Source organism: Oenanthe melanoleuca, chromosome 9 (genome assembly GCF_029582105.1).
Source record: "Oenanthe melanoleuca isolate GR-GAL-2019-014 chromosome 9, OMel1.0, whole genome shotgun sequence".
In the NCBI taxonomy this organism is placed as follows: domain Eukaryota; kingdom Metazoa; phylum Chordata; class Aves; order Passeriformes; family Muscicapidae; genus Oenanthe; species Oenanthe melanoleuca.
Window position 1 is genome coordinate 9,680,364 of NC_079343.1, and position 27,910 is coordinate 9,708,273.

The window sequence follows — 27,910 nt, forward strand, 5'->3', positions numbered from 1 at the left end:
CAGGTGAAAAAAAATAAAACCATTTGAATCCACACAGCAGAAGCTGGCAGAGGTCAGCTGGTCAGATCTAAGGAACAGAAGCTGGCTCAAAATCATCTGGAAAGGCTCCAGAAACTGCTCCAAAAAGAGCCCTGTGGGAATGGGGAATGCAGGAACGTGTGCCAGAGGTGTCCTTGCACATGGTCTGGTTTTACACAGGGCTCAGTGGTGCTCAGGACATGGAGGGGACATCTGAGTCACTGGTGGCAGGAGTGAGGGGTAGAGCTTGGATCAGGTTAAACTCCATCTTATGAAATACAAGTTCTTGCATTAGGACCATTATAGACATGATATTGCTCAGAGCTTTCCCATCAGTACTTGTGGAGGAAAGATAATTTGGGCCACCCTGCAATGCTGATAACAGGCAGGGTTACACACACCTGCTGTGCAAAAATGTATCTCTGGAAGCCATGTGAACTTTTGGGCATATTTCTTTGGTAATAGACAGTATTATTGTGGACAAAGACACACATTTGGTAAGAATAAATGGAACATTTCTTACAGCCTCTTGCTATTGTAAGGCAATTCTCCCTGTTAAACAGATTCATGTGTTTAGACAAAGTGGGAGTTTGCACATGCATGAAAACTTGATGGGATATTAATGCTTTTAAAGGAACATACTGAGGTCCTTATAATAAAATAATATATGACTGCTATGATCAGAAGTGAATGAGCTTGAAGGAGTTGATCTAAATTAACAGAGCTAGTTAATTAATCAAAAACAATGTGAGAACTGGTGTTGTTATCTCTACCAGCATATTACCACTGATTTTCCTGTATTTAAATATTTTTTAAAAAATACACTGAGGTGATCTGTATCAAATGGCAAGAAAACTAAAACAGTATCACTTTCCAAAATTTCATCCTCCTGTCTTGTACTTACTTCTCTTCATTCTTATTTAATTAAGACAAGTGCAGGGCAAATCCCACTGACACATTGTTAGGATTTTTGCTATCAGCTGAAAACTGAAAGCAGAATTTGATTCATTGACCATACTTGTGACAGCTGCACACACTACATACTGCTGTATATCTGGTTTGGAGCAGGACCATCACACTCAGAAAATAATTCAGGATGAATCTGCATCATGCACTAAATGTGAAATCAGCAGTAATTCATGGTTCTAAAAAAAAGTTTTCCACTCTCATCTAGAGACTCAGCCGTCAGCATTACTCAGTGTGTTGTGAATCAATGAACTAAATCAGCCTCTAGCAGAGTGTGGATTAGAAAAGTCACTCTTTCCCAGAGGAAAATACTGCATATGAGTTTAGTGTAACAGCTTCCTGCTCCCTGATTTAGATCACAAGGCATTAAAATACAGTAAATATCTATAACCAAGACAGCATTAAAAAGGTTCTGCTCCACAAATGAAACATCTGCATCTTCGTGACTGAACATCTTAATTGCTTTGGTTAATTACTACTCATCAAAAAAAGATAGGAAAGTGGGACATACAGAATAAAACGAGATATCAAGGGGCTCATCTTCTGCATTTGTTTAGGTTGGTCTGTGTAGTAACTGGCTACATCTCACATGGTTCCTTATGGCTCTCAGCTGGTTCCACCAATTACATATTTAACTTCAAAATCACCTAACACAGGCTAGAAGAGAATTCTTCCTTTTCCACACATACACAAGGTAAACTTTCTCTGGCAATGGTGTAAAGAAGCCCAAAATATCCTGCTGTTTGTCAGAACTATTGTCAGAAGTGAACAACTTCTTTTAGTGTGATAACAGTCATAAAATGGACTTGTTTTAAAATGAACAGATCAAATGTATGGGATTGGACAGGTGATGCAGCCCTCAACCATGTGATACAGGCTACCCTTTAAAATAAAGTGATGCTTCTGAAGGTGACCAAGCAGGAGCCTTTTTTTGTAAAGGCAGTGGCAACACTTAGTGCTGTGCCACTGTCCTTCACTCTTACATAGAAGAGACAATTCTAAGATTAAATGAAAATTTAAGATGTTTTCCCACACAGTAAATTTTTCTGCCCATATGAGGATTCCACTTACAGTCAGCAGCATTTTTAAAAACCAAGTATTACTTTGCAAATTAACCCTCTGATCAAATGAAATATTGACACTTTATCTTTTAGCCATGTTGGGGTGAGGAAGCCCAGTCCCAGCATACATCTGTCTTACTGAGTTCTCTTTTTGAATCAGTGATATTGTACCTAACAAAGTTTCTGTGTGTGGTTTTCAGTATAAGGAAAATAAATCTTCAGCATCTACATGCTTTATCCTTCACTCTTCCTACACAAAACAAACAGACAAAAAACTCTAAACCCAGAAGGAAAGCATTATTAAAAGTCAGAATTATGAGAGGACTGAACAAACTGTGAAAGTTTAAAATGAATGCTATTTTCAGCTCTAGAATTATGCCTGTGTGAGACAGTAGAGCTCTGAGGTTTATTGCAAAGTGAGAAGTGAAAGACAGCCTGTCCTCCTCAATAGCTTCTGGTAGTGCTCCCTTCCCTCACACTGTACTGCACAAGGTCTTCACCTTTGTATTATCAGTTGTACTGAAATCAGCTACACGCATAAAATGACATTCGACCCCTCCTAATGACAAACATACAAACACACTTTCCCCCCCAACATGCTCTAAATTAAATTATTACATATAAACCTGGTTTTAGGAAACAATAACAGCAGCCTGTACCACCTTTTGTTGTAGAAACCATTCCAGTCAAAGTTTTTTCATGAATGACACTCCACTGGATTGACTGAGAAAAGTAAAGCTCTGTCTGGGTCCCAGAAAGTTGTTATTTATTCAAGAGCAGTCCTGAAGGTATTTGTGCTATGCACTGCTTTTATTTCATATAATGAAATGTCAGATAATGAGGTAAATTAGAAATGTTCAATGGGAGTTTATCTCCCACATATGCATAATGTATTTTGGGACCAGACAAGTATAGACCACACAGACAAAACTTGCAAGATACCATAACAGCACCATTAAGTTAATTTTCTGTATGAAACCTTTTCTAAGTATCACTTAAATTTTGTATTCATCACTAAAGCTGAAAGCTAAAAAGCAAAGCTATATATAGACTGGATTTTGAATATAACATAAACTTAAAAGTTACCTTCTTACATGCTGTGACAGAGCTTCCCAAACTGCTTGCAGAACTGTCTGTGCTGCTGCCTTGGCGCTCTGGGACTTCATGCATCAGTGGAGATTCAAAGTTGCTGAAGAATAAAAAAGAAACAAGTCCCCAAAAACCTTTCCAGTGACTCAGCTACATAAATAACTCAATACCAAAACACAGGTCAGTAAAGAGATGTAACTTAGAATACGAGATGCTGTCTGTACTCTCCTACCTGGTCAGCAGTCTATTTATTGCTAATTTTCTCTTTTTGGAAGACTATCCTGAGCTACACACTTTGGATATAAAACAGCAGACTGATGTCTCACTAGAGGAAAGCATAAACTGCCTACAACCAGACCTGTCTGTCTTGAATGCCACTGTAAGAAGTGGTACCAGCTTGTTTTCATAAGCAGGCAGCTTGGAGCAGCAAATGAAACACTTGCTGCATTAATTCCACTTGGTAAACAACAGAAATATTTGTTGCATTTTACCTGCCAGGAAGGAAGGAAAGGGGTAGTGATAACAAAGTAAAAAACACAACAGGAGAGGCAGCATTCTGTAATCCAGGTGGAACAGCTCGATACCCTGTAGGTCTGGGGCTAAGGTAAGTCATGCACATTTTCTGTTTTGTGGTTCAGTGGTACACAACAAATATGTTTACTTTGGGTCTGCACAGATATGAAGTACAAAACCATAAAAAACTAGCTCCCCCAGCCAAATTATTGGCACACACAGCAAGAACCAATCCTCATACTTTTCTTTTGGAATAGTTCAGACCAGTCTTCAAAGATCTTCCATTGTATAATAATTACATTGGTCCAGGATTAATGAAGCTTCTCCTCCTGGTCACAACATGATCACAGTTAAAGGCCACATGTGCTAAAGGACTATTTATCCAGGAACATACTAGGGGTAAAGTACCCTACATGACCATGTTCTTCTTCCCAGACTGGGTCTTTGGATTGCTTTTAATTATTGCAAGTCATCTATGAGAATACATGAAACATGTTGTGATGGACCACAGAGTGACAAGGTTACCATGGCTCAAGTCATGATCTCTATTTGCTTCCAATGGGATAACAGACCATGTGCAACTCCTGCTATGCCCAAGCCTAAAGTGCATTTCCCTCAGTCACCTTTACTGGAGTGTAAACCAGTATGTTTTTTTCTGAAATCCAGAGCCAAGCATGACTAAGGCTACCTTTCCCTTAAAGATTCATGCATGTACATTTCACCTGATACTGCTTAGGACTAGCTATGAATATATGCATTCCCACTGGTAAGCACCTGTAAGTTCTAGAAGTATCTAGATGTGCTGAAATTAGAAGAGTGAATAAAAAATATAAAAATAATTTAGGACTTGTTAATTGCTAGCTGAGGGGAAGTTTAATGAATCACATGGGAGGACTGAATATAGATACTCAAGAGAGACCAGAGGGTTAACTGACTTCACTTAGAAAGCGTGTTACCACTTAATACTCTGGAAGATACCAGCATCATTTGTACTTAGAAGACTTTTGCCTGTTTACAAAACTCTGCTTCATTGCTCAGATGATATACATACACAGTAATACTTCTGGGCAGTAACTTTTTGGTATTTGACACAGCAAAATGGCTTTTTATAAGCCTTATACTGAGTTCTGTAACAGAATGAGGTAAATTAAACACATGAAGTAAATTCTGACTATCTCCATTTAAAGTAGGAACCTATATTCAGAGGGTGAAATCTTATATAAGTATCCCCCTTGATAAGGCCAGATTGAGATGAAGCCTTCGGACAAGACAAAACCCACCACTACCAGAAGAAGCTGTGCACTGCCTCTTTTTATAAGATGCATCACCCCTGCAATCTAAGAGAAAATTACAGATCAAGGCTGACCTGCAGGCTGGAGTACAAGGCCTGTTGTACTGTTTTCTCCTGCTCTTCACTGAGAGGAAGACTGAGGGGCCCTGCCACAGGGAGCTGATGGGCTGCTAATGATTATTTGCTCTCAGTTCCACTGTCTGCAGAGAACTGAACTTCAGTGCCTGAGTATTGCTGAGTCCAAAAGCAGCAAAGATAACAATTTGACAATTACCTGAAGGTGTTCTTTGGAACTTAATTAAACGGTACAAATAGAGTATCACATTGAAGCATAGAGTTGAAGAGTCACATTCTGGAGTATCCACAAATCTGTGCTATCTCTGGACAATATTTCAGCCAGGGGTAGCACATGACACGTCCCATACAGAAATAAAGCTCTCCTCCAAGTCATGCAGAAAGTGAAATGATCTGTAAAAGCTTCTTAATCCTTTAAAATCTGTGTTCTTTTCAAAATAAGCCCACTTTTAATTGGTAAATATAGAAAACCTTGTTAAAAGCACGACTGAAATAAATGTAGAATGTCATTAAATATTTTAAATGGCACTAGGCTCCCACTCAGTCTAAAGTTCAGACAGGGAATCTAACTGCCTTTGGTGGCCCCAAAATTTGGTAAACTTAAATTGTCCTGTCACCTATCCCAGTCCTCAGAGTTGTATTTCATATCCAGCTGATTACTTGCAGCACAGGAAAAATCAAGCAACTCTGTTTCACAGGACAAGGGACAATGCATTTACAAGTATCTCTAACACTTCCAGAGCTTCTGCTTTGTCTTGGGTTCCCGTCTCCTGTTCTGTCACTGCAGAGCAGAACTATTCTCCTGCTGCACTGCAGTTCAACTCCTGAATTGTGCCAGGGACAGGAACTCTGGGCTCCCACCACTTGCAAGCAGCTTCAGGGTCAGGGTTCAGCCACTGAAATGCAGAAAAATTCTAACAAAGAAGAGTCAAAATAGGAGAGTACATTCAGTTTGAGACTCCACAGCCTTTTCCTTATTGAGTTTATGGCTACACAATTTCTAGAAGCAGCACAGGGAAACCCTGGCCACTCCTGCTGGTCAGTCAGGTCATGAGCCCCCCTAGGTGTGACACAAAGGAGACTTGCAGCAATGGAAACTGATAGGAAAATGACCCAGCTGTGCTTCTTCAGGCTGGGAACTCAGCACCACAAATGTGAGTCTTCCATAGGTCAGGAGGTGCAGTGAATGAGGTCCTGCAGAGATACCTTCAGGGGCACAGGTCTTTCTTCCAACATGGAACACGGATTTGGCTTTTCAACATCTCTTTTTCAATTATCTCAGCTCTCACTTAGGGCAAAGTTTCCTCTTTGTCCCATGGGTACCCTTCCTAAGCTTTCATTTTCAACAGGTATTTCTCAGGAGGCCCTCCTCAGGCCATACAGCTCTGCCACCCTCTGTAGCAAAGGCAGTAATATAAACTTATTTTTCATTAACTCTCCAGGGAATAGCTATTGAGGCTTTGAGAGGCTTCTACTCTCATTAGTTTCTCAATAGCAGGAAGCAGAAAGAAACTCTTGCAGAGATGTAGCCAGCTCATCATCAAGTGATAGCTCTGCATTCACATACTATGCTCCTTACTTCACATTAAGAACTTACACCTAGTGCTGGACTTTCAGGACATCTGGCACAGATTGGAGCCTTTTCCCCACAAGATAAAGAAAGCTCTTGGAGCTTTTAGGTCTCAGTTCTCAAGTTTTCTTGGCTCCCTTGTTTAGTATGTCATGGAGAATGCTAGATGGGCTCATCTGACTTGGAAGTATCACAAAAAGCCACAGGCACAGCAAGAAATGTCTGTTAAGGGATGGCTCATTTTGAGAGTTTTCTTTTGGTGTGAAAGGTCTTAATCTGTAATTCCTCTTTTGAAACTGAAGTTGGGAACCTGGACCTAAGACGTGGTGCTAAGTGCACCATTTTCACTTTGGTACTTGCATTAACAGAGAAGCTCCACACTCATCTGTCACCAGGTGCTGTCTTACTGATTCATGAATTGTAACTGATAATTTTTTTGTACAAGCTCTATGCACTCACAAAGAATACAATAAAGTTTCCTGGAAATTAGAGGACTGTAGTAAATAGCTATGTGATTTATATCACTAACTGTCATAATAACAAATCGTGTATTACTGTCCATAATGCAAACGAATTGCTTCATCTTTCCTGTGTTAAATAATTCAAAAATACTGACCTCGATGACTCAAGACTTAATCAAAAAACCCACAACTGCTCCTAAAAATAATTATCTCCTTTGCAGATGTGGCAGATGGTGCTACATCAACTAAGATGAAGTAATTTAAAGAATTCCCCAGGTTATCACTAAAGAAAATTAATCTTGTGAAACAATATCAGAAACTTCAATTTCCTACCATCTTGATCAAGCACAGCCAGCTTCCCAAAACTTGCTGTTCAATAATCATTCCTAAGGAGCAATCTCAATAAATAATAAGTGACCATTACATATATATTTTTTGAATCAATCACATTACAGCTTGCTGCTTTTCCTCTTTTCATTATTACTCCTAATCTTGGCATTTTGAACATAGAAAATGTACTGATCCATGAAAAAAATAATCATGAAGGAAGTAAATGAATGAACACAGCGAGGTTTCTCAGTGTAATTAATGCCAAGCTATAGTGAGCTACATTTCTGGTGTTCTGCTAATATTTACAGTGAACATCATGAGCAACAAAACAAGGATAAATCTCATTTTGAAATAGAAATACGAGAGAAGTGATAGCAGAGCAAAATACCTTAGCATCTTCTTACTTCTACCTTCCCAAATAAAACCAAAAGCTAACTAAGCAACTGAGGAAAGCAGCCAGCTTAATCCAGACCCTAAGCAAGAAGCAGTTTTGAAAGGCATGCAGTGTTCAAACAGCATCTCTTAACTTCAAAGCCTTTTTGAAGTGGACAGACCAGTCATACTCTTTCCTCATGCTATCTTTCAAATTTTACAGTTTTAAAATATACCTTTGCAAGTAAACAGGACAGGAAAGCCACTAGGAGCAAAATCTTTAGATGTAACAGTGTCAAAGTTACTATTCCAATCCATAAAAATGGTTTTTCTCAGTCCGGACAATGTGTATGCTTCAATCAAATCACAGATGGTTAGTCAAACAGAAGCTCTATAAATACCTCAAACAAATGTCTCTCTGATTTTGTTATGGATTTGGAGCTCAAGTACAGAATATAATCACTGGCAAGATCAGGATCACATCTTGTAAGGTATTCACAGACCTCAGCCTCCCACAGCTGCTATTGGAAACAAAAACATTGAATACTTCCCTTCATTGTCTGTGCAATCTAACAGGTACAGGATTGGGCTTTACAGATCAGCACACTAAAAAGTCTAGAAATTTAAATGCCTTATATTCAGATTGCTCATTTCATAGTGTCTGTTGGGTCTTCTTGATTTACATTTAATTTTTATCAGTGATACAGCTGCCAAAAGACCAAGTCTTTAGCTACATGCTGATGAAAAACAGATGCAGAGAAAAGACAACCTGTGCTGGGGAACACTTCACAATGCCCAAAGAGCCCTGAATGACCTTTATGCTGCTCCAAATTAAACCAGTAAATAAATCTGTAAGTCTCTGTAAGCAGTAGCAATCATCAGCCTTCTTTCAAATCATGCTTTTAAAATATTATAAAAGAACAGACAAGTTTTACCAAAGAATAAATGTAAACAAAACTAACTACATTTTTTATGATCTACTTTGAAATATTCCTTCCTTCCTTTCTGAGTTTGCTGATTGAATTACTAAGGATAAAATAACAGGGCTTTATATACAAGTCTGACAAACTCCTCCACATTCAATATCTATGGCAGGATATATTCAGATCAGAGAGCTGACAATCAAATCAAAGAGTTGGCACTCAGGAGCTGAATGACAGATGATTGGGCTGGTGGGTTCTGATGGTTATCTGCATTTCAGTAATTTACTGACAGAGCCAACTCAATATAAAACTGGCTTTTGCACACAGCTGATAGGCATCCTGACTTTTCTGTCCCCATCTATCTCTGGATATTTGACATGGCTTTAAGACAATTCTAGATGGTGCTTTGTTATGCTGGTAGAATGGCTACTTACTAAGGAAAACTTCCAGAAAGTACAGGCTTGGACCTCAGTCAGAGGAAACTACAGGAAAGAACAGGAGGAACTGTGAGATCTCTTCTGGTGGGAAATGCCCATAATTCAAGCTAACAATTCAGGCTAACAGGAATTTCTGCTGAGTTCCTGTGGTGGAGGGTGCTCTAGAACCCTGGATCAACAGCCAGGGACCAGCAAGGTCTGATGAGAAGAATGACTGACTTGGAAAAGATGAAGGAACAGACCCTTAAATGCAGGGAAGGCTAAAGGACTTTACCTTATGGAGATGGACTGAAAGACAAAGACTGCTTTTCTGCCCCAAAAGCAAGGAGTCTGTACTCAGGTCTGGAGTGCCAGCCAGTGGGAAACTAAGGCTCTGCTGAGGGCTTGACTGCAGGAAAGATAAGAAATCTTGTTAAAAGAAGGATTCTTTGAGCAATTAGAATGTATACACAAAATTTAAGAGCAGTGCTGATTGGGAAGATGATTTTAGAGAGATACAGGCACAGGTACCACAGAAGCATCAGAATAAGGCAGTTTCATTTCCTCTGCAGCAAAGCAAAAGAATTGCTACTGTTTAAGCCTACTAAGTCAGCAAAAAACAATATAAAATCTGAAATATTCTTGAAAAGATGTCCCACAAAATATTCCTTACTCACTTAGGATATGTAGGTGTACTGTACAATATTACTGGTCCTTGTGCTGTGCAAAGGAGAACAAAAAGGGAAATAATTGTTTTTCCATTCTTGCAAAAAATGTTCATGACTGTGTATTTATTAAGAAATTTATATTATTTCTGCATTTTTGATGGCAATGCCTATTCTTAATACAGGATATGTTGTTAGTGCAGCAGAATGTAATAGTACAAATGTATGATGTTATTTGATCCTCCTTTAAAAAAAAAACAACAGAAAAAGCATTGTGACACAGCTGGAAACTGGTGGAATTTGGTCCAATTTAAATACATAACAAATGTGCAAGCAGCTCCCACAGATTTCAACTAGAAATAGAAATTCTCAGCACTTTTCAGGATGAAATCAAAGACATTGAAAATTAAGCTTTCATGCCATAAACCACTGGGTAATTTTTTCACAGCCTGTTTTGTATGTTTCTTGTATCTAACAAACAACTTGTGTTCACTGCCTGCTCCTCTCATCCTTTTGCTGAGCACAAACTGTCAGCTGGGCATTTCAGGACAACCAGTGCAACACGACACAGGAAGACTCCACTGTTTTTATGTGAAGGATGTAAATCTTGCCTTAACTCATTCATCAAGTATTTTTGGCATCCTATTTATATCATATAGTCAAACATCACAGTCAAACTTCTCAACCAGCTTTTGTCATCAAGAAATGTGATCCTCATTCGGAGCATCAGAGCAACAACAGGAAAATACTGACAAAACAAGCCTCAAAGCACAGCACATGCAAACAAGTATTTCACTATCTGACAACTTTTTTTAAAGGCCATCCTCTAAAGATCTCAAACTTAATTTATAAAAGCTTTTCAGTGATTATATTCAAGACAGATATTGAGTATTTCTGAAGGGAAGAGTAATGTGATGAAGACGCTCAAAATTTAGAAGTAAATGCATATGTCATGATTTTATTTGGATAGAAAATGCGTGTAGCTAATCACAACTTGCTCTTTGTGTGTTTTCCTTTTTAGATTGATTACAAATCAAATAGACTGTACAAGCATAATTGAAATGTGGTAGGTAGTCAGGATTATGTGCGTGATCAGAAGGTGAACATCACTTTCATCTTTTGAATGGCATTTTCCTAATATTCAGCAGACTTTCTGAAATTCTTTGCACCACCTCTCCACAGAAATAATAAATCTGGCTTTGCAATTATGAGACAAGAAAGGGGTCCTGTCTGTACCTAAATACAGATATTTAAGATAGGGGCTTGGGAATTTTCCACTGTTGCAGTATCATTTTCAGCTACTTTCAAAAACATAAAGGGCAAAACTGTCAGTGAAAATGGACTACTGATACTGGAAAACCAGATTTTTCAACACAGAATTTGAATTATGGAACAGCTTGAGGTCTTGGAAACAGAAAAGTATGCATATGATAAGCCAAGTGGTTATAGTATCATGATGTACAGTGCTCTTTATTACAAATCATGAGAATTGACTTCAGTGTAGTGAAGATGCACCTTTCCAGATCACAGAAGTTAATGTCCGTGAATACTATAGGAAACTATTCAAAATATTCATTCCAAAAGGTTGAAGACTCCCCACCAGTAAGCCACAGAACTCATCAGTAAAGCATGACAACTTCTTTTTTCTTCTCCTTTTTCCCTTTTTCTTTTTTCTTTTTTTTTTTTTTGGGGTGGGCGGGTAGGGTCAATCAGAGCAGAAGGAGAAAAATATGGTCTGCTCTTCTTCCTCTGTTCTCAGTAATAACACTGTCCAGTTGTAACATCATTTCTACAGCTGTAAAATGAAGGAGATTTGTAGCCTACTGTAATTATCTCCTTTGGTCAGGCACCTATACCAACATATCCACACATTAGAAAAATAACTGGTCTAAATCACGCTATATAGTCGTGATATTGATCCCTACTAAACTCAATTTGATTATGGCAAATATTTTACCTTAACAGTACCTAAAATACCTTCAAAAGTACCTATCCAGCACATGTATTATTTCTAGTGAATGTACATATTTCTTCAACTCCATTCTGTTTCCCAGCCCTTTTAATTTGCAAGAAAGCCAAGTTGGTTTAGATTCCTGCTAAACCTTCCAAAATATTGTCTAGGGTTATAATAGAGTTCAGAAAGCAATATGTTTTTATCTTGACTAATGATACTAGAAAAGTAAAACAATAGTCTAAAAATAAGTGTTTTCATCTGAAATATTCACAGAAATTTCCTATTCTCTTTAATCCAGTATTGTTTCTATGACCACCTGCAGTTATATTCATAAACTTATCTAGTTAAAATGTCAGGGTACATTCTGCTTATTTTAGTGCCAAAAATACATTTTGTCTTTGCTTATTCACAACAAATCTTATTTTAATATATTTTACATACTTGAAATATTCTTGAACAATACTGATTTACTACTAATATCCCAAAGAAAGACAAATCTTTTCAATTTTGATACTGTGTAAATATATCAATGAGTACAATCTGTGATTAGACAGGAAAAATCTCAAAACTCATTTGCTTAAGTGTTTTTTAAAAAAAGCATGATAACATTGTCAGAGATGTGAACAAAATGAAGCTGCCTATAATCAACTTGGCTTTTAATATGATAAAACATGCTTTTGTGCCATTCTGTCAAGATGCTGAGAACATTGTATTTGGCTTAACTTGCTTCAATTTGTGAAACTTTTTTTTTTTCCCATGGACTGTAATGTGATTAAGGGAATTGAGTGGTAGGTGAAGGCAACATTCACAACTTTTTCCTCACTTATACCAGCTTAAAAAAAGCATGCGATTTCAGTCCAAGAAACTACGATTGGGCTTTTTTTGGCAAGACGAATACTTCTTTCTACCCTCTGAAATCTACAGCCTTTCATACTCTATATAATAAACATGGGGCATGATCTCTGGGAGTCCAACAGTGAATCAGGTCAATGTGTTATTAATTTAATTAATTCCTTGGTGGCGTGATGTAGATAAACTGCCACTGCTTTGCAGTGAACTTCAGATGGATTATGAAACTGTTGTGACACCTGGGCTTGACACGGTTAACTTGTTCCCACTGGGATGCACAAGGTCCAGCAGGACCATCTGCACCATGGACTGAGCTCAGGTTAAGCTCTCAGACAACTTTATTACTGCCTGCAGCACGATTCTGTGAGTACCTGCTAAATGAGTGCTCCTACACTTACACCTAATGAAAAAAAATATAAGTCAGCTCTTCCTATTAACTTCATTAAGAGTAGAGGTTGCCACTTGCTTCATACCTTTGGGTGTGTTTAAATTTTACTCTGATCACACTAAGCTCTTTCAATTCAGAGGAACAAAACCAGAAATACTCTCTGAAACCCAGGTTTTGTCAAATTCCTACTGTTCCATTAGTGGGGGTCACTGTAACAATTGCAGTTACAGGAAGACACAGGTAACACAAAGGTCTGGTTTGTGTCTGCAAAAGCAACCCCTGCAAAGTACACCCAGTCCTACAGCCTCTTTCTTTGTTTCACTACTGCACTTGGACTAGTATTTGTGTTTATATTACTTGTTTATGGTCTGTCACTATTTTTTTCAGTAGTTAATTATTTTTCTTATACATGATGCCTTAAAAGCCTTGCCTTCTGAATCAGAAAATCACCTGCTGCACTCAACAAATACGTACTTACCTATGAATTAATTTCTCTTGTATAAAATAAAAATCTGCTACTGTTGCTAGTACCAAAAGACACCTCTCTTATAGTCATATGCACTGCACTGTTCCATAATGCACAGATTTCCAAAATCTGAGAAGTATGGGTATATTTGTAAAAGTACCAAAACTCTGTGTTTGATAGCAATACTATCATTTAAATTACATCATGCAGACACTGATACAATTCATATAGGCTACCTGTGGGAATGTGAATAATGTGACCCACTGGATTTCACTGAATTTATGGCACAGATTTTGTTTAGGATTGAAGGTCTTGGCAGATACAATGTGATCATATAAGTAAGCTCCCTAGGAGCTGTGCTATTACTTCTGTATTTTTAAACATTCAAGAAGCAATTTTTTTCCAGAGTTTATGTGAGGATAACAGGTTTTCATTTCAATACCACAGCATGCAAATCTTTTCCTTTTAAAAATAAATGGCCTGTTCATTTTTATTAGATGTCTACAGTGGTAATACACATTTTTCACTGAGAAGGAGGACATTGCCCTGACAACATAGAAGAGGAACAATCTATAAGTATGTTGTTGAAACATTACCCTGCTGATTCCATCTCTTCCCTTTTCAAATTGAAATAGCACAGATGGTTATAAATGCATCTTAGGGGAAACTGATTGGGACCTAATTTAAACACAGTTCTGAAAACCAGGAGACACTGTTACTTTCTCCTGTTAATATTCTGAAGAGCCACTGCATGTAATGAACAGCTCCACTGCTGACAGAATGCCTGTATATGAAATTCTGATAACTATGCAATCTCACAGGGACTGCATGAGGACCACACAACTCAGAGCAAACATAACTTTGATAAAAACTGTAGAATAGCTTGTAAGTGTAGGAGAATAGTTTGTAAGGATAGTGCAGGAGGCAATCTTTCCCAATGAATTACAGCTGTACTGATCACCAAGGAGTAGAAACAGCCTTGCCTGCCCCATGAGGGTGGGTATTATAAAAGAGTGGGCTAGCTGGCCACAGGTTACAGCTGGAGTTGGAGACTCAGAGTCTGCTGCAATTTGGGATGGAGTGTGCTGGCTGTGCTGTGAGGAGGAAGGGGTAAGTGTCATGTAATGGACAGATAAGGTAAGGAGATGCTGTGTGAGGGACAGACAGGGTTAGGTGGCTGGGTATGGGGCAGATTGGGTTAGCTGGTCATGTAGAAGGAAGAAGGAAACTTGCAGAGAGGGCACATCTTGAAGTGAAGAAAATTACTGAGAGAAACTAAAGAGATTAATGACAACAATCCAAAGGTTGACAAGACTAAAAAAAAGGAGTTTTAAATTTCATTCTGAGCAGCAAAAAAATCCCAGATATCATAGTGTTAATCTGCACATGTTAACTTTGTAGTTCTGGTTAAAAGAACCAGAAATACATGGAATGATTTTTTTTTTTTTTTTTTTTTTAAATCTGTTTCAGTGAAGCAGGAGGAAGGGAAGCTGAAGCACTATCAAATCCACTGATAAGCAAAGAAGTTGTTAAAAAACTTGGAAGCAACCCCCACAAATCTCTGGCACTGAGATCCTGAGAGATGTCAAGTTTTTCAAAGTGCCTCATCCCTGTGAGTGCCAGGCAGGCTTCCCCTCCCTGCCTCTTCCTAGAGCACAGCCAAGAGCTTGTACAACACACTGGAGAAGGGAAGCCACTGCTGCATTTATCCAGTGAGTTGGTAATTAAAGCTATTGTTTTGATGTAGAAGTTTAATTAATTTTCCTTCTTCTGAGGAAAAAAAAAACTAAAGCTGCCTGCTGGACTTCTGAGTAAGTGCTCAAAATTACATGGCTATTATTCCTGGTCCTTCATGTTGAAGCTGTTTCTCCACTGAAATAAGTCAATACTGTGTCTGAGAGCAGCTGCAGTGGGTGTAATACAGAGCAGTGAGCCTGGAGGGAACACTGCTGAGATCCTGCCATCCCAGGCTGCTGTCCTCTCCCTCTCAGCCTGCTCCTGCTCATCAGCACCTCTGGCACATCTCTCTGCTGTCTGCATGGGACTTCTGGCTGTTCAGGTGCCAATCATGGCTTAAAATGCTGCTCTTTAGAGGGTGTTTTTGCACTCAAGTTTAGGGAAGGTGAGCTGCATGAGGAGTGACCAGGATTCATTATCCACAGTGCAGATAAAGGTTCTCATGAGTCTATGCCTCTCTCCCCACACCTTCTCAGCTAACAGCAAGAAAGAGTAAAGTGATTAATGTAGGGGTGAGGAAGGAGATGACAAAACCCCGATGAATTAGTGAGTGTGCCTACAATAATTACTGGGAGGAGGTCAATCTAAATCATACACAAAATGAGCAGCATAGCTACAGAATATGGATGTTCCAAATTATCAATGATAATTGTTGTATTTTTCATGTCTGTCTGAAGAAGAAGAGGACTGAATGACAGAGGAGAAGGGTTGGTATGCAGTGGCAGACTGTGAACAGAGTGACTAACACTGCTGCAACTATTGCAGTCATAAAGGGGAGAAGGGATGCACCGGATTAGAGCCAGAGCTGAAAGAGGAGATTAATGGATATTTCAGGAAAACAGTGAGAAATTCATGTGGGAGGCTAGGGTAGGCAGGATTAAAGAATTCAAAACAGATGGAATTGGTTAAATAAGGAAGAAGTGGAGATACCAAGCCTGGACATAAGCAGTGTGGTTTGGTCATTGCAGTGTGCAAGTGGGTTTGTGAAACATAGCATGGAAATGCAAGAGTTAAATTCTTCACTACTTGTACAAGTTTCCCTCCTCCCTTCATCCTCAATCCCATTTCTCAAGGGATCAGATTCCTCATGCACAGACTTATGGCCTTTGACAATTTAGGTTCCTTATGGTTTTAGCTGATTTTTTTTTTTTTTTTTTTTCCCCTCCCCTGGCCTCACTGAAGAAAAGCATCTCTGAGAACTTTGTCTATGTTTAACAACACAGGTTAGCCAGGGTAGTTAACTGCTTAAAGTAATTGCCCATGAAAACAGGGCACAGCATATCATTTCAGGAATTCCAACCACTGAGACTCAAACTAACATTTGAAGAAGTTAGTGAATATTGAAACTTATCAGATCATTTTTCTGGCTGCTCCACTCATAATATCTGGTACATTCATCTGCTAATTTGCAAATAAAAAGCATACCCAGCAAGTATTAAACTGATTCCTCTGGTTGGGCTGCAGTACTAGTTCTGCATGAGTGCAGAAAAATAAACTTCATCCTCATGTGATGCCAGTTGGTGCTCTAATGCATGTAGTTTCCTGATAATGGGAGTTCTGACATTACTCACTTGTTCGGGGGATTTATTTGCTCTTTCATTTAAGTAAGATTTTGTAATACATTTGGTTTTCCTTCACTCATAGAGGTGGAAAAACATGGAGAACAGACCTGGAAGATGTGGTCTAGTGGTCAGTCCCACCAAACACTACCCATTGCTCCTCTTCACTTATACAATTTCACTCATTACTAGTAATTTTTCAGAATAAATTTTTAGTATTTATTTCGGTTTATGTATTGCTTTTCTGTTTATTTTTGTCAGCAGTCTCTTTTCTTTAGTGATTTATTTAAATTAATTGTTATTTCTAGCTTAGTCCTGTGGCTGTTATGAAGACTTTGCCTGCAATCTTGTCTCCTTAAAGGATCAAAGTTTTATTTCACTCATTCCCAAAAGCATCTTAGTTCAAAGCCACCAAATCTGTTTTCTCTGTTACACAAGATGCAGGCTGCTTTGCTGGAGCACAGGAGCAGCTGTCAGCTCTGTGACAGTGTCACTGTGTGTGTTCCAGTGGCACTGAGTGTGTGCCACATGCCTGCTGCCTCTAAGGAAGCTCTGATACAGCCACAGCTTTCAGATCTCTTCTCAGCTTTAAATATCTTAACTTACCCCTTTACAGTCCTAGCATGTTCACCAAATGTAAGCAGTGCTTGGCTTCCCATCAGGATCCTGTAAAACCAGAAAGGCTTTTCCTAGCCATTCTTTGTGCACTATGTGCCACACCAGGTATTTCTGAGATTTAGCAAAGATCACTCTGTGTTGGTGATACAACACCTCTTTCATTACACACAGAGCAAATTCTCAGAAATAGCCAGACTTCCTTGGGCTTGTCTTTTCATCTTTCAAAATGTAAAACATGTTACTTCTCATTTCTGTTGAGTGTACAGGCACTTTAATCTATCCAAATTACTATTCAGTCTAATGTTGCTTCTGAGCTCCACTGCTGTTTCCAATTCTGAATTGAAGAGCACATTTAATTCCTCCATTTCTTTCTAGTATTTACAGAAATGGTGTGCTGAAATCAGGTGCCAGTCCAGAAGACATGTCAGAAGACTTTCGCTTGGCAGCCAGCATTGGAGATACATGATTTGTCAAAAACTGTGTATGTTTATAGGTTTGGTTTCATAAGCTTGAGCAGAGAAACTGCACCCTCACTGAAGGGGGTGGTTGTATGTCCTTAAGCAGCTGTGCAGCAGCATCCTGGATAGTCACTAACACAGGCAGCCAGAAATAAGCAAGTTCCTGCCTCGTATGTAAAAAGTGCAAAGACTTTTCTTGCTGTCACTTTATTAAGCAAAGTGCAAGCTGGGATATTTAAGATTTTAATGTGGGGGTGTTTTTCCTCCATCATAAAAACCACACCAAACCAAAACCAGCCACCACAAACAAACAAAAAACCCAAACAACAAATCTTTATACCCCAACTGCAACACGCATCCAAAATGTCTTTTAGCTGCTTGAAGGAGAAGTGGCAGCCACCAGTTCTGTGCAGTTCTCTGCAGCTGCTCATCTGACCCCCCAGGCTAAGTGCTTCCTGCAAGAAGCTGCTGCTGGAAATGCTGAATTATCAGTGGAAGCCACTTGCCTGCTCTGCAGTGACTGCTGGCATCCCAACCCAGGGCTTATGGCTCTGCCTTCAGCTATGGAAGGAAGGGAAGGTACTGAGCAGGAACTGATGTTCACCCTGAGTTTCTGTTGAACTCTAGGAATGATGGTGATGTGTGATAGCAAGTGAGCAGAGCTGTGGCCTTCATTTAGGAAGATGTGTGTAGGTGACTAAGATAAGGCATAAGTAGCCACAGAAACAGGTTAATGCCTGAAGTGATTCTATAAGGAAAATGACAAATACCTTTGATTAATAGCAGTTTGACAGTGAAAACTTTCTTTGTTGAGGTCAGTAAAGCTAACTCCTAAATGCCCACATACAAAGTTTGTGTTTCTAAACAGCTGTTGTAACTACATCTCAATTAAAAGTTGCCTAAATATTGTGTAGCGGGCATAATGAGCTGAAGGTGTATGACAAATGATCTGTCCCATGGCTTCCCAGGTGCTTTTTTTTTTTTCCCCACAGAGATTCTTGGTGAAGACAGGAATGACTGAATAAACTACTTGCTGTTCTGGTCACCCTTTCTGGAGTCCTGTGATCCTTACTCACAGGGAGAAAGCTTACAATTAAAGCTTTAGCAAAGAAAGGGTTACCTCGTTTGACAAATAGCAAAGAACTGTCAGCAGTGAGCCTCAGGAGATAGAAGATGAAAGAGAGAATGGTAGTTCTTGGTGCAGGGACATCTGACCTGCTCTAGGAAGAGTCACTCTTCAGGAAGATGAAAGAGGTTCCTTGCTCACATGAACAAGATTAGCCTTGGCCTTGCTACAGAAATAGGCAATTCTATCTGGGTTAATAGGCCTATAGCAGAGGTGAAGAGATGACCAGATGGTAGAGCTCTGGAATGGAGTAGGACTGGTTTCCTCAGGTCCTAAACACAGTGACAAAAAGCTTGGCAATAATCATGGAGTTGGAAGATGGCTGTAAGGTTATGAGGGGGTAAATTTGTAACAATGAGAACAAGACTATAGGCAAGGAAAGCAGCAGCTTGTCCACTTTTGATACATTTAAGACTATCTTGTTGGAATGTCTGTTTATCTTGGGGTTAAGATTTCATTGTACCCAATTTTTGTAGAGTGTGAAATACAAGGTGTTGTATCAGATAACCTAAAAGTCCCTCTTCCCTTGAAGTCTGCATCCCTCTCTTTTTCAGATTGTGACTTACCATAAAATACTAAAGTTATTATAATCTCTTTGTTATTCATAGTGTAAAAACTGCATTTAAAAATTACTTGCCATGATTAACAACAAAAAATACAAAGCTAAATCCTTTTTATTTCACTCTGAAATGCTAAGGAAAAATTGGGAAGGACTATTTCTAGATCGGGCAATTCAGATCAAAGTGCAAAAGCATTATTAAGCTTTGGTCAGTAAATATTTATTGGTATGAAACACTATTCAATCCAGTCAGTCTCTCTAAGGGATTGCTTTAAAGCTTTTTGTTTCCTTCTGTAAATAGAAGCAATTTCTTCTCAAAGTAATTATCACCCACTCAGGTGCCATTGTCTCTCCCTCCCTCTAGTTCCTCTTGTGTGTTTAGGTAGTTATACATCGTTTCACCATCTTTCTTTTAAGGTTGTGCGTTCTGCAAACTTTATCGGTTTTTTGCGACTCATTTAGACATTGCACTGGGAATAACTAAACCAAAACGAATTGCAGTAATTGACAACATATGGTTTTTATCTATGATAGCCTTAAATGGTACAATTTCTATAATACTTCTGTCTGCCTGCTACTATCAAAATGCAATTTACTTGTGATTGTTGCAAATTATGCTTAACCACATCTTGCATCTCCGGTAGGCTCCTGCTACCCGCGCGTCCATTTCCGTCTTGCAGGAAGTTTTGCGCTAATCGGTTCTTCATGACCGCTATAAATGCACGTTTGGTGGAGCCAGGACAACAGAACTACAGTCTTTTTTAGGTTTTCCTTTCATCGTGGAACAATCTGATTTACTAGGTAGCGGACACGCGTCGAAGCGATTTAAACACAACATCCCAAAGGTATCATTAAGCACTAATTGACTTACCGACTCTCTCGAGATGCTACGGCATGAAAACCAGCTGTCAGATTTAGATGACCATGTCTACTTTGTCTTTCTACCGTAAGAAAAGCCCTCTAGCTCCTGCTTTAGGCGCAGGGGCAGAGCGGCGCGGGTGCCCGAGCACCTCCTGGCAGGTGCAGCTCTCGCCCGCCCTTCCGCAGTCGCCCGCGAATTCCCGGAGCCCGGCAGCGGCCCCGCAGCCCCCAGCGCGGCTCCTCCGTTCCCTTCTCCGGCCGGGAGCCCTGCCCGCGCCGCGGAGCTGCCGGCGGGGCGCTCGGCACCGACACTCACCGGCGGGGCGCTCGGCACCGACACTCACCGGCGGCGCGGCCCCGAGCGGAGCTCCCGGCGGGGCGCTCGGCACTGATACTGGCCCGGCGGGGCGCTCGGCACTGATACTGGCCCGGCGGGGCGCTCGGCCCCGAGCGGAGCTCCCGGCGGGGCGCTCGGCACTGATACTGGCCCGGCGGGGCGCGGCCCCGAGCGGAGCGCGCGGCGGCGGCGCGCGGGGAGGGGCGCGGGCCTTACCTGAGGGCGGCGGGCGGGGGGCGCCCGGCCATGGCGGCGGCGAAGGACGGGACCCTCCGCTCCGGCCGTGTCGGGGCAGCGGCGGCGCGTCCCCGGCGCTGCGGCGCCTACCGGCCCTGCCCTCCGCCTCTCTCCTCCCCCGCCCGCCCCGCCGCCTCCCCCGGCCCTCCCTCGCGGCCGGGCCCCGCGGGGCGCTGCGGGCACCCGGAGCCCCGGCCGGTGCCGTGCCCCGCGCCCCCCGCACCTGCGAGCCGCCGCCTGGCAGGCGCTGCCCGGCCGGGACATGCGGAGCCGCTCGCCGGAGGGATGCGGGAGGCGGCGGCTGCCGGAGTTCAGGACGGCTGCAGAAGTTGCGGGCGTTGTGCTCCGGCTGCGCTGTGGGAGCAGGGACGTGACAGCGAGGTGCTCGTTGGCTCCGGAGAGACACGGGCGATCCTTGCTGAGCTCTCGTTACGAATGTCATGATGTTCTTGGAGCCCCAGCCCCGTACACCATGTGATTGAAATGACGGGGGTTTCGTTCTGGCTGTCTCAGATGTGACACCCGAGCATTTACAGGAGCCTCGAGTTAACGACAATTTATGTCCTGTTTTGACCTCATTCAGACTATTTTATTTCGTTCCTTTAAGCAAACTTTATTGGTTTGTTTGCTTTTTCTTTTCAGGAAAATGCCTAGTGCGTTCAGGCTTGGTATCTATCGTGTTTGCAAAACCATGCCAGAGAATCTGTGCAGTGCAGATGATTAGCATTGCTCTCTAGTCATGAAAGGAGCGATTAGAAGCACTTGAATCCTAAGTGATGGATGCACGGTGCAAAGATTGCTTTGAACCCAGGGTTTGGCAGGAGTCCTTTTGCCTTGGGTGTGAAAATTGGAGGGCTGGAGACAACTGGTATCGCCTTGTAGTTGCAGGCAAGATTCCATTTCTGCTGATTCCATTTCTGTTTTCAGTAAGTTTAGTCTGGCGGTCAAAGCCCAAGATCTGCCCTGTCCAGTTCGTTGATGAGTATTATGCTTCTGTTAGTTCCATAGCAAACACTGCTTAACAGGAATTCAGCAGTAAAACCATGACAAGAACATTTTATACAAAACTACAAATGCTGCTGAAAGCTTGACTCATATATGGTGATCCCTGCTCTTTAGTCAATGCCCTGTTTAGAGATTTTTTGAGTGAATTCAAAGACAAAGAAGAAGGGCAGGGAGCAAAGGCAGTAAATCCATGTTTGGACAAGGTTTTTGGGTTTTTTCTGCAATAAAGATTCAGTGTTTCTCTAAATGCATCATTCCTTTGCCTTTTCTACACCTTGCTATTCCCTTTACCTGGCACATCATTATGAAATTGTGAAGTTTAGTGAATTTTGGAAGGACCTGGGGCATGTGGAGAGGATTCTTTTATATATTAAATCAGGTTTTTGTTCGCTGTTCCAATTTACAGTGCAGAAATTTCTTAACCAACTGGCCAGAGGCACAGTATCATTTAACTACTCAATCAACACTTTTTGTTGTTAAGAAAGGCTACCTGAAACCTGAACGGTTTGTTCTTGGTGACTTCCCCATAACCAAGAGGAAGAAGTTTCATCATAATTTTTAAGTATCTCAGGATTTTGGGCTAAGAATATGGGTTACACCTTCTGCCAACATGTGAAGTGACATAAGAGACAGAAAAGCTAGCAACTACGTCATGGTCGCTAGAGTTAAAGGTGAGTCAGAGCAAAGGGAAGTATTGGGTTTTAAATGTAAAGTGGAGAAGCTGAGGAAACAGAGACACAACAGCCTAGCAGGGGGATTGGACTGGACAGTCTACTGAAGTTTCTTAGCTCCTGATTTCTGTGATACTACCTAGGTGTCTCTTAGGCTGCATTTAGGCTACTGATTCAAGCCAGGCAATTTGCTTGACAGATATGATTTTCACATTCATATGCCTAGGTTTACAGAACAGCTTCTTCAGGATGGTTAAAAGGTTTTGCTTCTGTTGTGAAGGGGAAGGACAGACAGACCTTCAGTTAGGGACTGAGAAAATAAATTACCATTTTCTCTCACTGATATTGTCACTCCAGAAGTTCATAACAGGTTTTCTACTCTCTAATTTTAGACTTTTTTTCTCTTGTTATTTGACAAAAGGGAAGAGCTGTGAGACAGAAAAAGATAGGACAGGTTTTTCCCTTGCTAGGGGTGGGACTATATGTTTAGTCTCACCTTTATGTTTGATTTTTGTTCCCTGATGTGAAAAGGCTCTGAACCCTTGTTTTTCCATCATTGACACTGCTATTCATTGGTCCCTTGCTCCAGCAGATACCACTGACATTACCAACAGCTTCTTTGTTTGATTTTAATCATATCCTTGTAGATAATGTGAAGTCCTCTGATTCTCCCCACATAATTTGACTTCTTCTTTTTTTTTTCTTTTTTTTTTCTTTTTTTTTTTTTTTTTTTTTGTTTTTGCATTTGTAAATCTTTATTTTCTGTTTCTGTCATCCTGCAAAAACTCCAAACCTGTTGCACAGACATACCCTCTTCTATTGCTTCTTTCAGAGCCCTTCTTTGCCTTCTTTGAGCCAACCATTACAACTTGACTTCTTCACAATCTACCAGAATTATCATTTTCTCAGGTAGCCATTGCCCCTCTTCACTGAAAGCCGATAGTCTTAACTTCTGAGGGATTTAGCCAAGTACTGCTTTGTGCCTTTGTTCTTACTCCTTGACAATCTTGGCACATAGCCTAAAAAAACCTATTCTTTTTCCTGGAATCCAACTTGACAGAAGAGAACTGATTACTGTCACACATTGACTTGTTTCAAAGCTGTCACCAGGAGTGTATTTTTCTCTCAGCTTTTAGATATGAATTGGCAACAGGAAGAGAATGCTGTGGCATTTTAGTTAGCTGTCTTTTATGTGTCAGCCTAGGACACTGTTTCCATACTGGATGACAGAAGGCTATGGCCAGAGAATACAATATTCTTATGTTTTAAGGGTACAGACTATTCCAGTTAAGATTTTGCTGGTTTCAACTTTTATAAAAACCCAAAGGGCTGCTTAAAAATAATTAGTCAGCCCTTCTATTGGGAAGAGAAGCAGAAGAAACTGCTGTGCAGCTGCTAGTTTGAACTGACAGAAACTGTGAAACAATAGCACCAAACCGAGCTGACTGTCTCCTAAGAAAATATGTCAGTCATTCCCAAAAATCAGAGAGAGCCAAACTTACACTAGGACTTTGTTTAGACTTCAGCCATTTTTTGAGATTTCCAAACTCCATCTGGACATGGTCCTGCACAACCTGCTATAGCTGACCCTGCCATAGCTGACCCTGCTGAGCAGTGGGGTTGGAACAAGTGCTTTCCAGAGGTCTCTTTCAGCCCAGAAGATTCTGTGCTTTGTAAGATTCTGTGCTTCAGTAGATGTGAAATTTTGTTCACTTGCAGTGAAAAACTCTCCCCAAAACTTTGCTTATGAATGACTCTGTTTGTCTCAGGAACTTTACACTCTGTACTGACCCTGTAAGTGGAAGGTATTTTCAGCAAAAGATAGATCAATGTTGTATGGGACTGGACGAAACAGCATTTTTCTTTCCACTTCTCTTTGCTTGTACACTTCTCTTTAGCTGCTTTGTACAAAACTCTGCTAATTAAAAGTACAGAGGTGAAAAGCTTAGCATATTGCAAAAACAGAACCAAAAACCTGTTTTTATTTTGGCATTTTCTGGACACAGGCATAATATTTCCAAAATAATTACGATATTGTCAAATCCTGAGTACAGGGACCATCTCTCTTACATAATAAAAAAAAACAACTTGATGTAGTTAGGACAAGCAGCACCTAATCCTTTTGACACTAGCATTAATCAACAAGTATTTTAGGATGAACTTCTGTTTATCCTCCTCACCCATGTTGCTGTGCAGCTGGTGCGTGCAGACAGGTTACTGTTTTGATGGATATTTAGTTAGTCCTTTGCAACTAAACTATATCCCTTTTCCAATGACTGTTAAAGGGGTTCTACATGGTTGTCCTGTAGTTACTGAAAAGTTTTTAAAATATAAGCCATCTAACATGGTTTATATTTGTTTACTAGATGTTTATTTACCAAAATGGATATTACAGTTGGCTGTATTACCCTGTGTTTGATTATTGTGAATAAGCAATGACCTTGTGCAGTCAGGTTATTGATGAGATTGCATAATTCTCTTTGTGTTGTTGCTCAATAGATTGGTTGAGCACTGACACTGTAGAGGAGCACTTCTTTTACCCAAAATACCAGGGGTATTTTGCTTATAGCATTACATTGGTTAAATTGTTTGCAGTGAAGATTAGGTTGTTACCTTTTTGTATGTTACTGTTTCAGACAAAGTTTTTTGTCCTGTGCCTTGTTTGTTTATTTTGTTTGTTGCTTTGACTTGTTTAAGGTTTGGAGTTTTTTACAGTTACCAAGTTTTTTTTTCTGTCATTCAAAGTCCTGTTCCCTTTGAGATGAGTACTTGGGCAGTGTCTAAAGCTAAGTCAACAAACAGAATTGAAGAGGTGTCATAATCTGTTGCAACAAGTAAGCAGCATGACTTACTTTAATTTATGGCAGAGCTGGCCAACAAGATTCTTATTGACAATGGCCAGGTGCTTTAGAGAAAGATGGTCTGTACAAGACAGCTGTTGAATGTAGTCAAAAGGAGAATGAACATTTGTTTGTTGCTTCACTCCAGACTGGTGACACGGCTCCCTGCTTAATAAATGCAGCTCATTGCCATAGGGCGTGGGTGTGAGATGATTTATTTTTCATCTATGTACATATCAGCAACTACAAAGAGAATTTTTTCTAAGATAACCTCATTTTTTTGAGTTAAAAGGCAAGTTTAAATATTAAACCTACTCTCTCTGTTTGCCTGTCTCTCTCTAGCTCCCAAACCTTCACTCTGTTTTCAGCCTACCTGTGTCCCTGGATGATGGAGGAGAAGGGGCTAGGAGATAGCATTTAAATTCTGAAGGCTAAATCAAGAATAGTAAGTTATCACAGATTTTTGAAATTTTGAATAGTTTGTTGTCACTCTCATTCCAGTAAATTAGAGAGCTCCTATAACTGAGTGTTCCAGCTGACCTCAACTCTATTGTTCCATAAACTGAGCCATGCAGCTCCTCTAAGGTCGAAAGTAATGCACTCATTTTATTCAGAACTGGGCTAGAAGCTGATAATAATCTCCAGCTGGTAGGCAATGAGCCATCATGTGAAGCATTAACTGAAATCTTTTAGGCATCTGAAGGTGATGATGCATGTAGAGTAGACAGAAGGTGACACATTCCCAAACACACTCTTTGAGTTCATCTATGCTGCCCTGGGTTTTTGATAAAGATGAAAAAAATGCTTTTGGCTTTCCCCATTGTCTGAGCATCCAAACCTAATGTCCCATGAGCCGTGAGAATGTATTGCAAAATTGCTATATGCTTGCTCTTGCCTCTTCCTGCAACTCCAGAGGTTGTTCAGAATGCTGCTGCTTCCTTAAAAGGCTGTGGTGATAAGGGTCAGCTCTGTTTTCAGAATACATGTAGAATTTTTAGATTATTCTAAGTAATTAATGAAAGTGGGATCTGAAGTTCTGAGTCTTCCTGAAAATCACCAGCATTTTTCATTGCTAAACTATTTTTGGAAATTTTATCTAAATTCTAGCTGCCATCCTCCAATGTAGTGTTTCCCTCAGGCTTCTTATTTTTGGCTGTTCTCCTGGGTGAAATTTTCAAGTGCTGAGAGCAGTTAGATTTTAAATAGGTAGTATATTTTGTATGTCTCTAGAAAAACAGGCAAAGTCAAAAGACTTACTGAACAGGTCTCATAGTAGCTATCAATAACAACTATCAATTGTTCCTTCATCTCAATAAGCAGGTAGAAAAGAAAATATGAAAGAGGTCAAAAAAGAGGCTGAAAAATAAAATGCAAATACCAATATAACTGATAAAGCAGAATGTTTGATTTGATAGGGTTGTCTGTAGCTATAGTGTTTTGTGCCTTGTAAGATTGCTATTGAAGCATACAAATTGCATAGATGGTATGAACATACAATTAAATGTGAAGAAAAAAAAAGCATTATTTTTTGGTAGATTTTTTGTTTAAGAGTATACCAACTGCCGTGTGCTAGTTTTCTGTGTGGATTATATATTCATGAGATGCAATGTGAGAAATTTGTCATGCAATGTATTTGGATAAATGACAGGATATGCTGACAATAAAATGCAGGTGTATGAAAAATGCAAGACAGTTACTATTGGTAAAAAAAATAAAAATATCTTCAGTCCTTCAATCTCATTTTAAACATCTCTGGCTAAACTTGCAAGAGAATAACAAAAAGCTAGCAACCTTTTTACAAACCAGAAGGACTTAAATAAATGTGAAAGTCTGACCTTTTATGTTTTTCATACTTTAGACTGCTAAATTACCATGTACAGTTGTTTAAATAGCTGCAGGAGGGGAGACTGTAAACAGATGCCAACAGTCACGTACAAAAACCTATGGAGTTAAAAGTTTCAAAATTACTGTGAAATCAATTTTCATCACCATAGTAGCTAATGGTATTTCTAGAATCATAAATACCAGTTGTTAAACTGAAATGTGTATTTCCACTGTAACAGGTACACAGGCATTTATCATAGTTCAGACCTCCTCTCTGTTCTGAGGAAATTTAAATAATGTGACCCCTGCACCCCAAATCCTCTGTATTTTTTCAGTAAGCTTGTTAAAGTTACATGATAAATTTTTGAGATATCCATGAGACCAGGGTTGCATCAGAGCCTAAATTTGGAAGGGCTGAAACACTTTTGAATGAAATTTTGTTTGTAGAGAAACCTAGGGAAAAGACAGATAGATAACTAGCAATAAGGCATACTTGGGGAAGATTTCAAGCAGGAAAAGGCAATTTAATTTATAGTTCTGAACAGAAAGAGCTCATCTTGATTTGGGGAGAAGATGGGAGTGTTTAGAGCTTGATGACATCCTGAAATAATTTTCTGATTTATGAGAAAAAAAAAAAAAAATTAAGATCCTATAACTGCATGTGAAGGCAG

The 27,910-nt window shown here is 40.0% G+C and overlaps 1 protein-coding gene across 1 annotated transcript in view; it reads right to left on the bottom strand.

The window, feature by feature from the left end:
- The window catches only part of SPHKAP (SPHK1 interactor, AKAP domain containing), a 64,031-nt gene extending 42,663 nt beyond the window's left edge, over nt 1-21,368 (bottom strand). Inside the window, exons 1-2 of the mRNA XM_056499266.1 lie at nt 21,123-21,368; nt 3,132-3,234 (exon numbers count right to left, since the gene is read on the bottom strand). Of these exons, the coding sequence (XP_056355241.1) occupies nt 3,132-3,234; nt 21,123-21,163 (144 nt within the window). The 5' untranslated portion in view covers nt 21,164-21,368. The remainder of the gene's footprint in view (nt 1-3,131; nt 3,235-21,122) is intronic.
- Between the last annotated feature and the right edge of the window lie 6,542 nt (nt 21,369-27,910).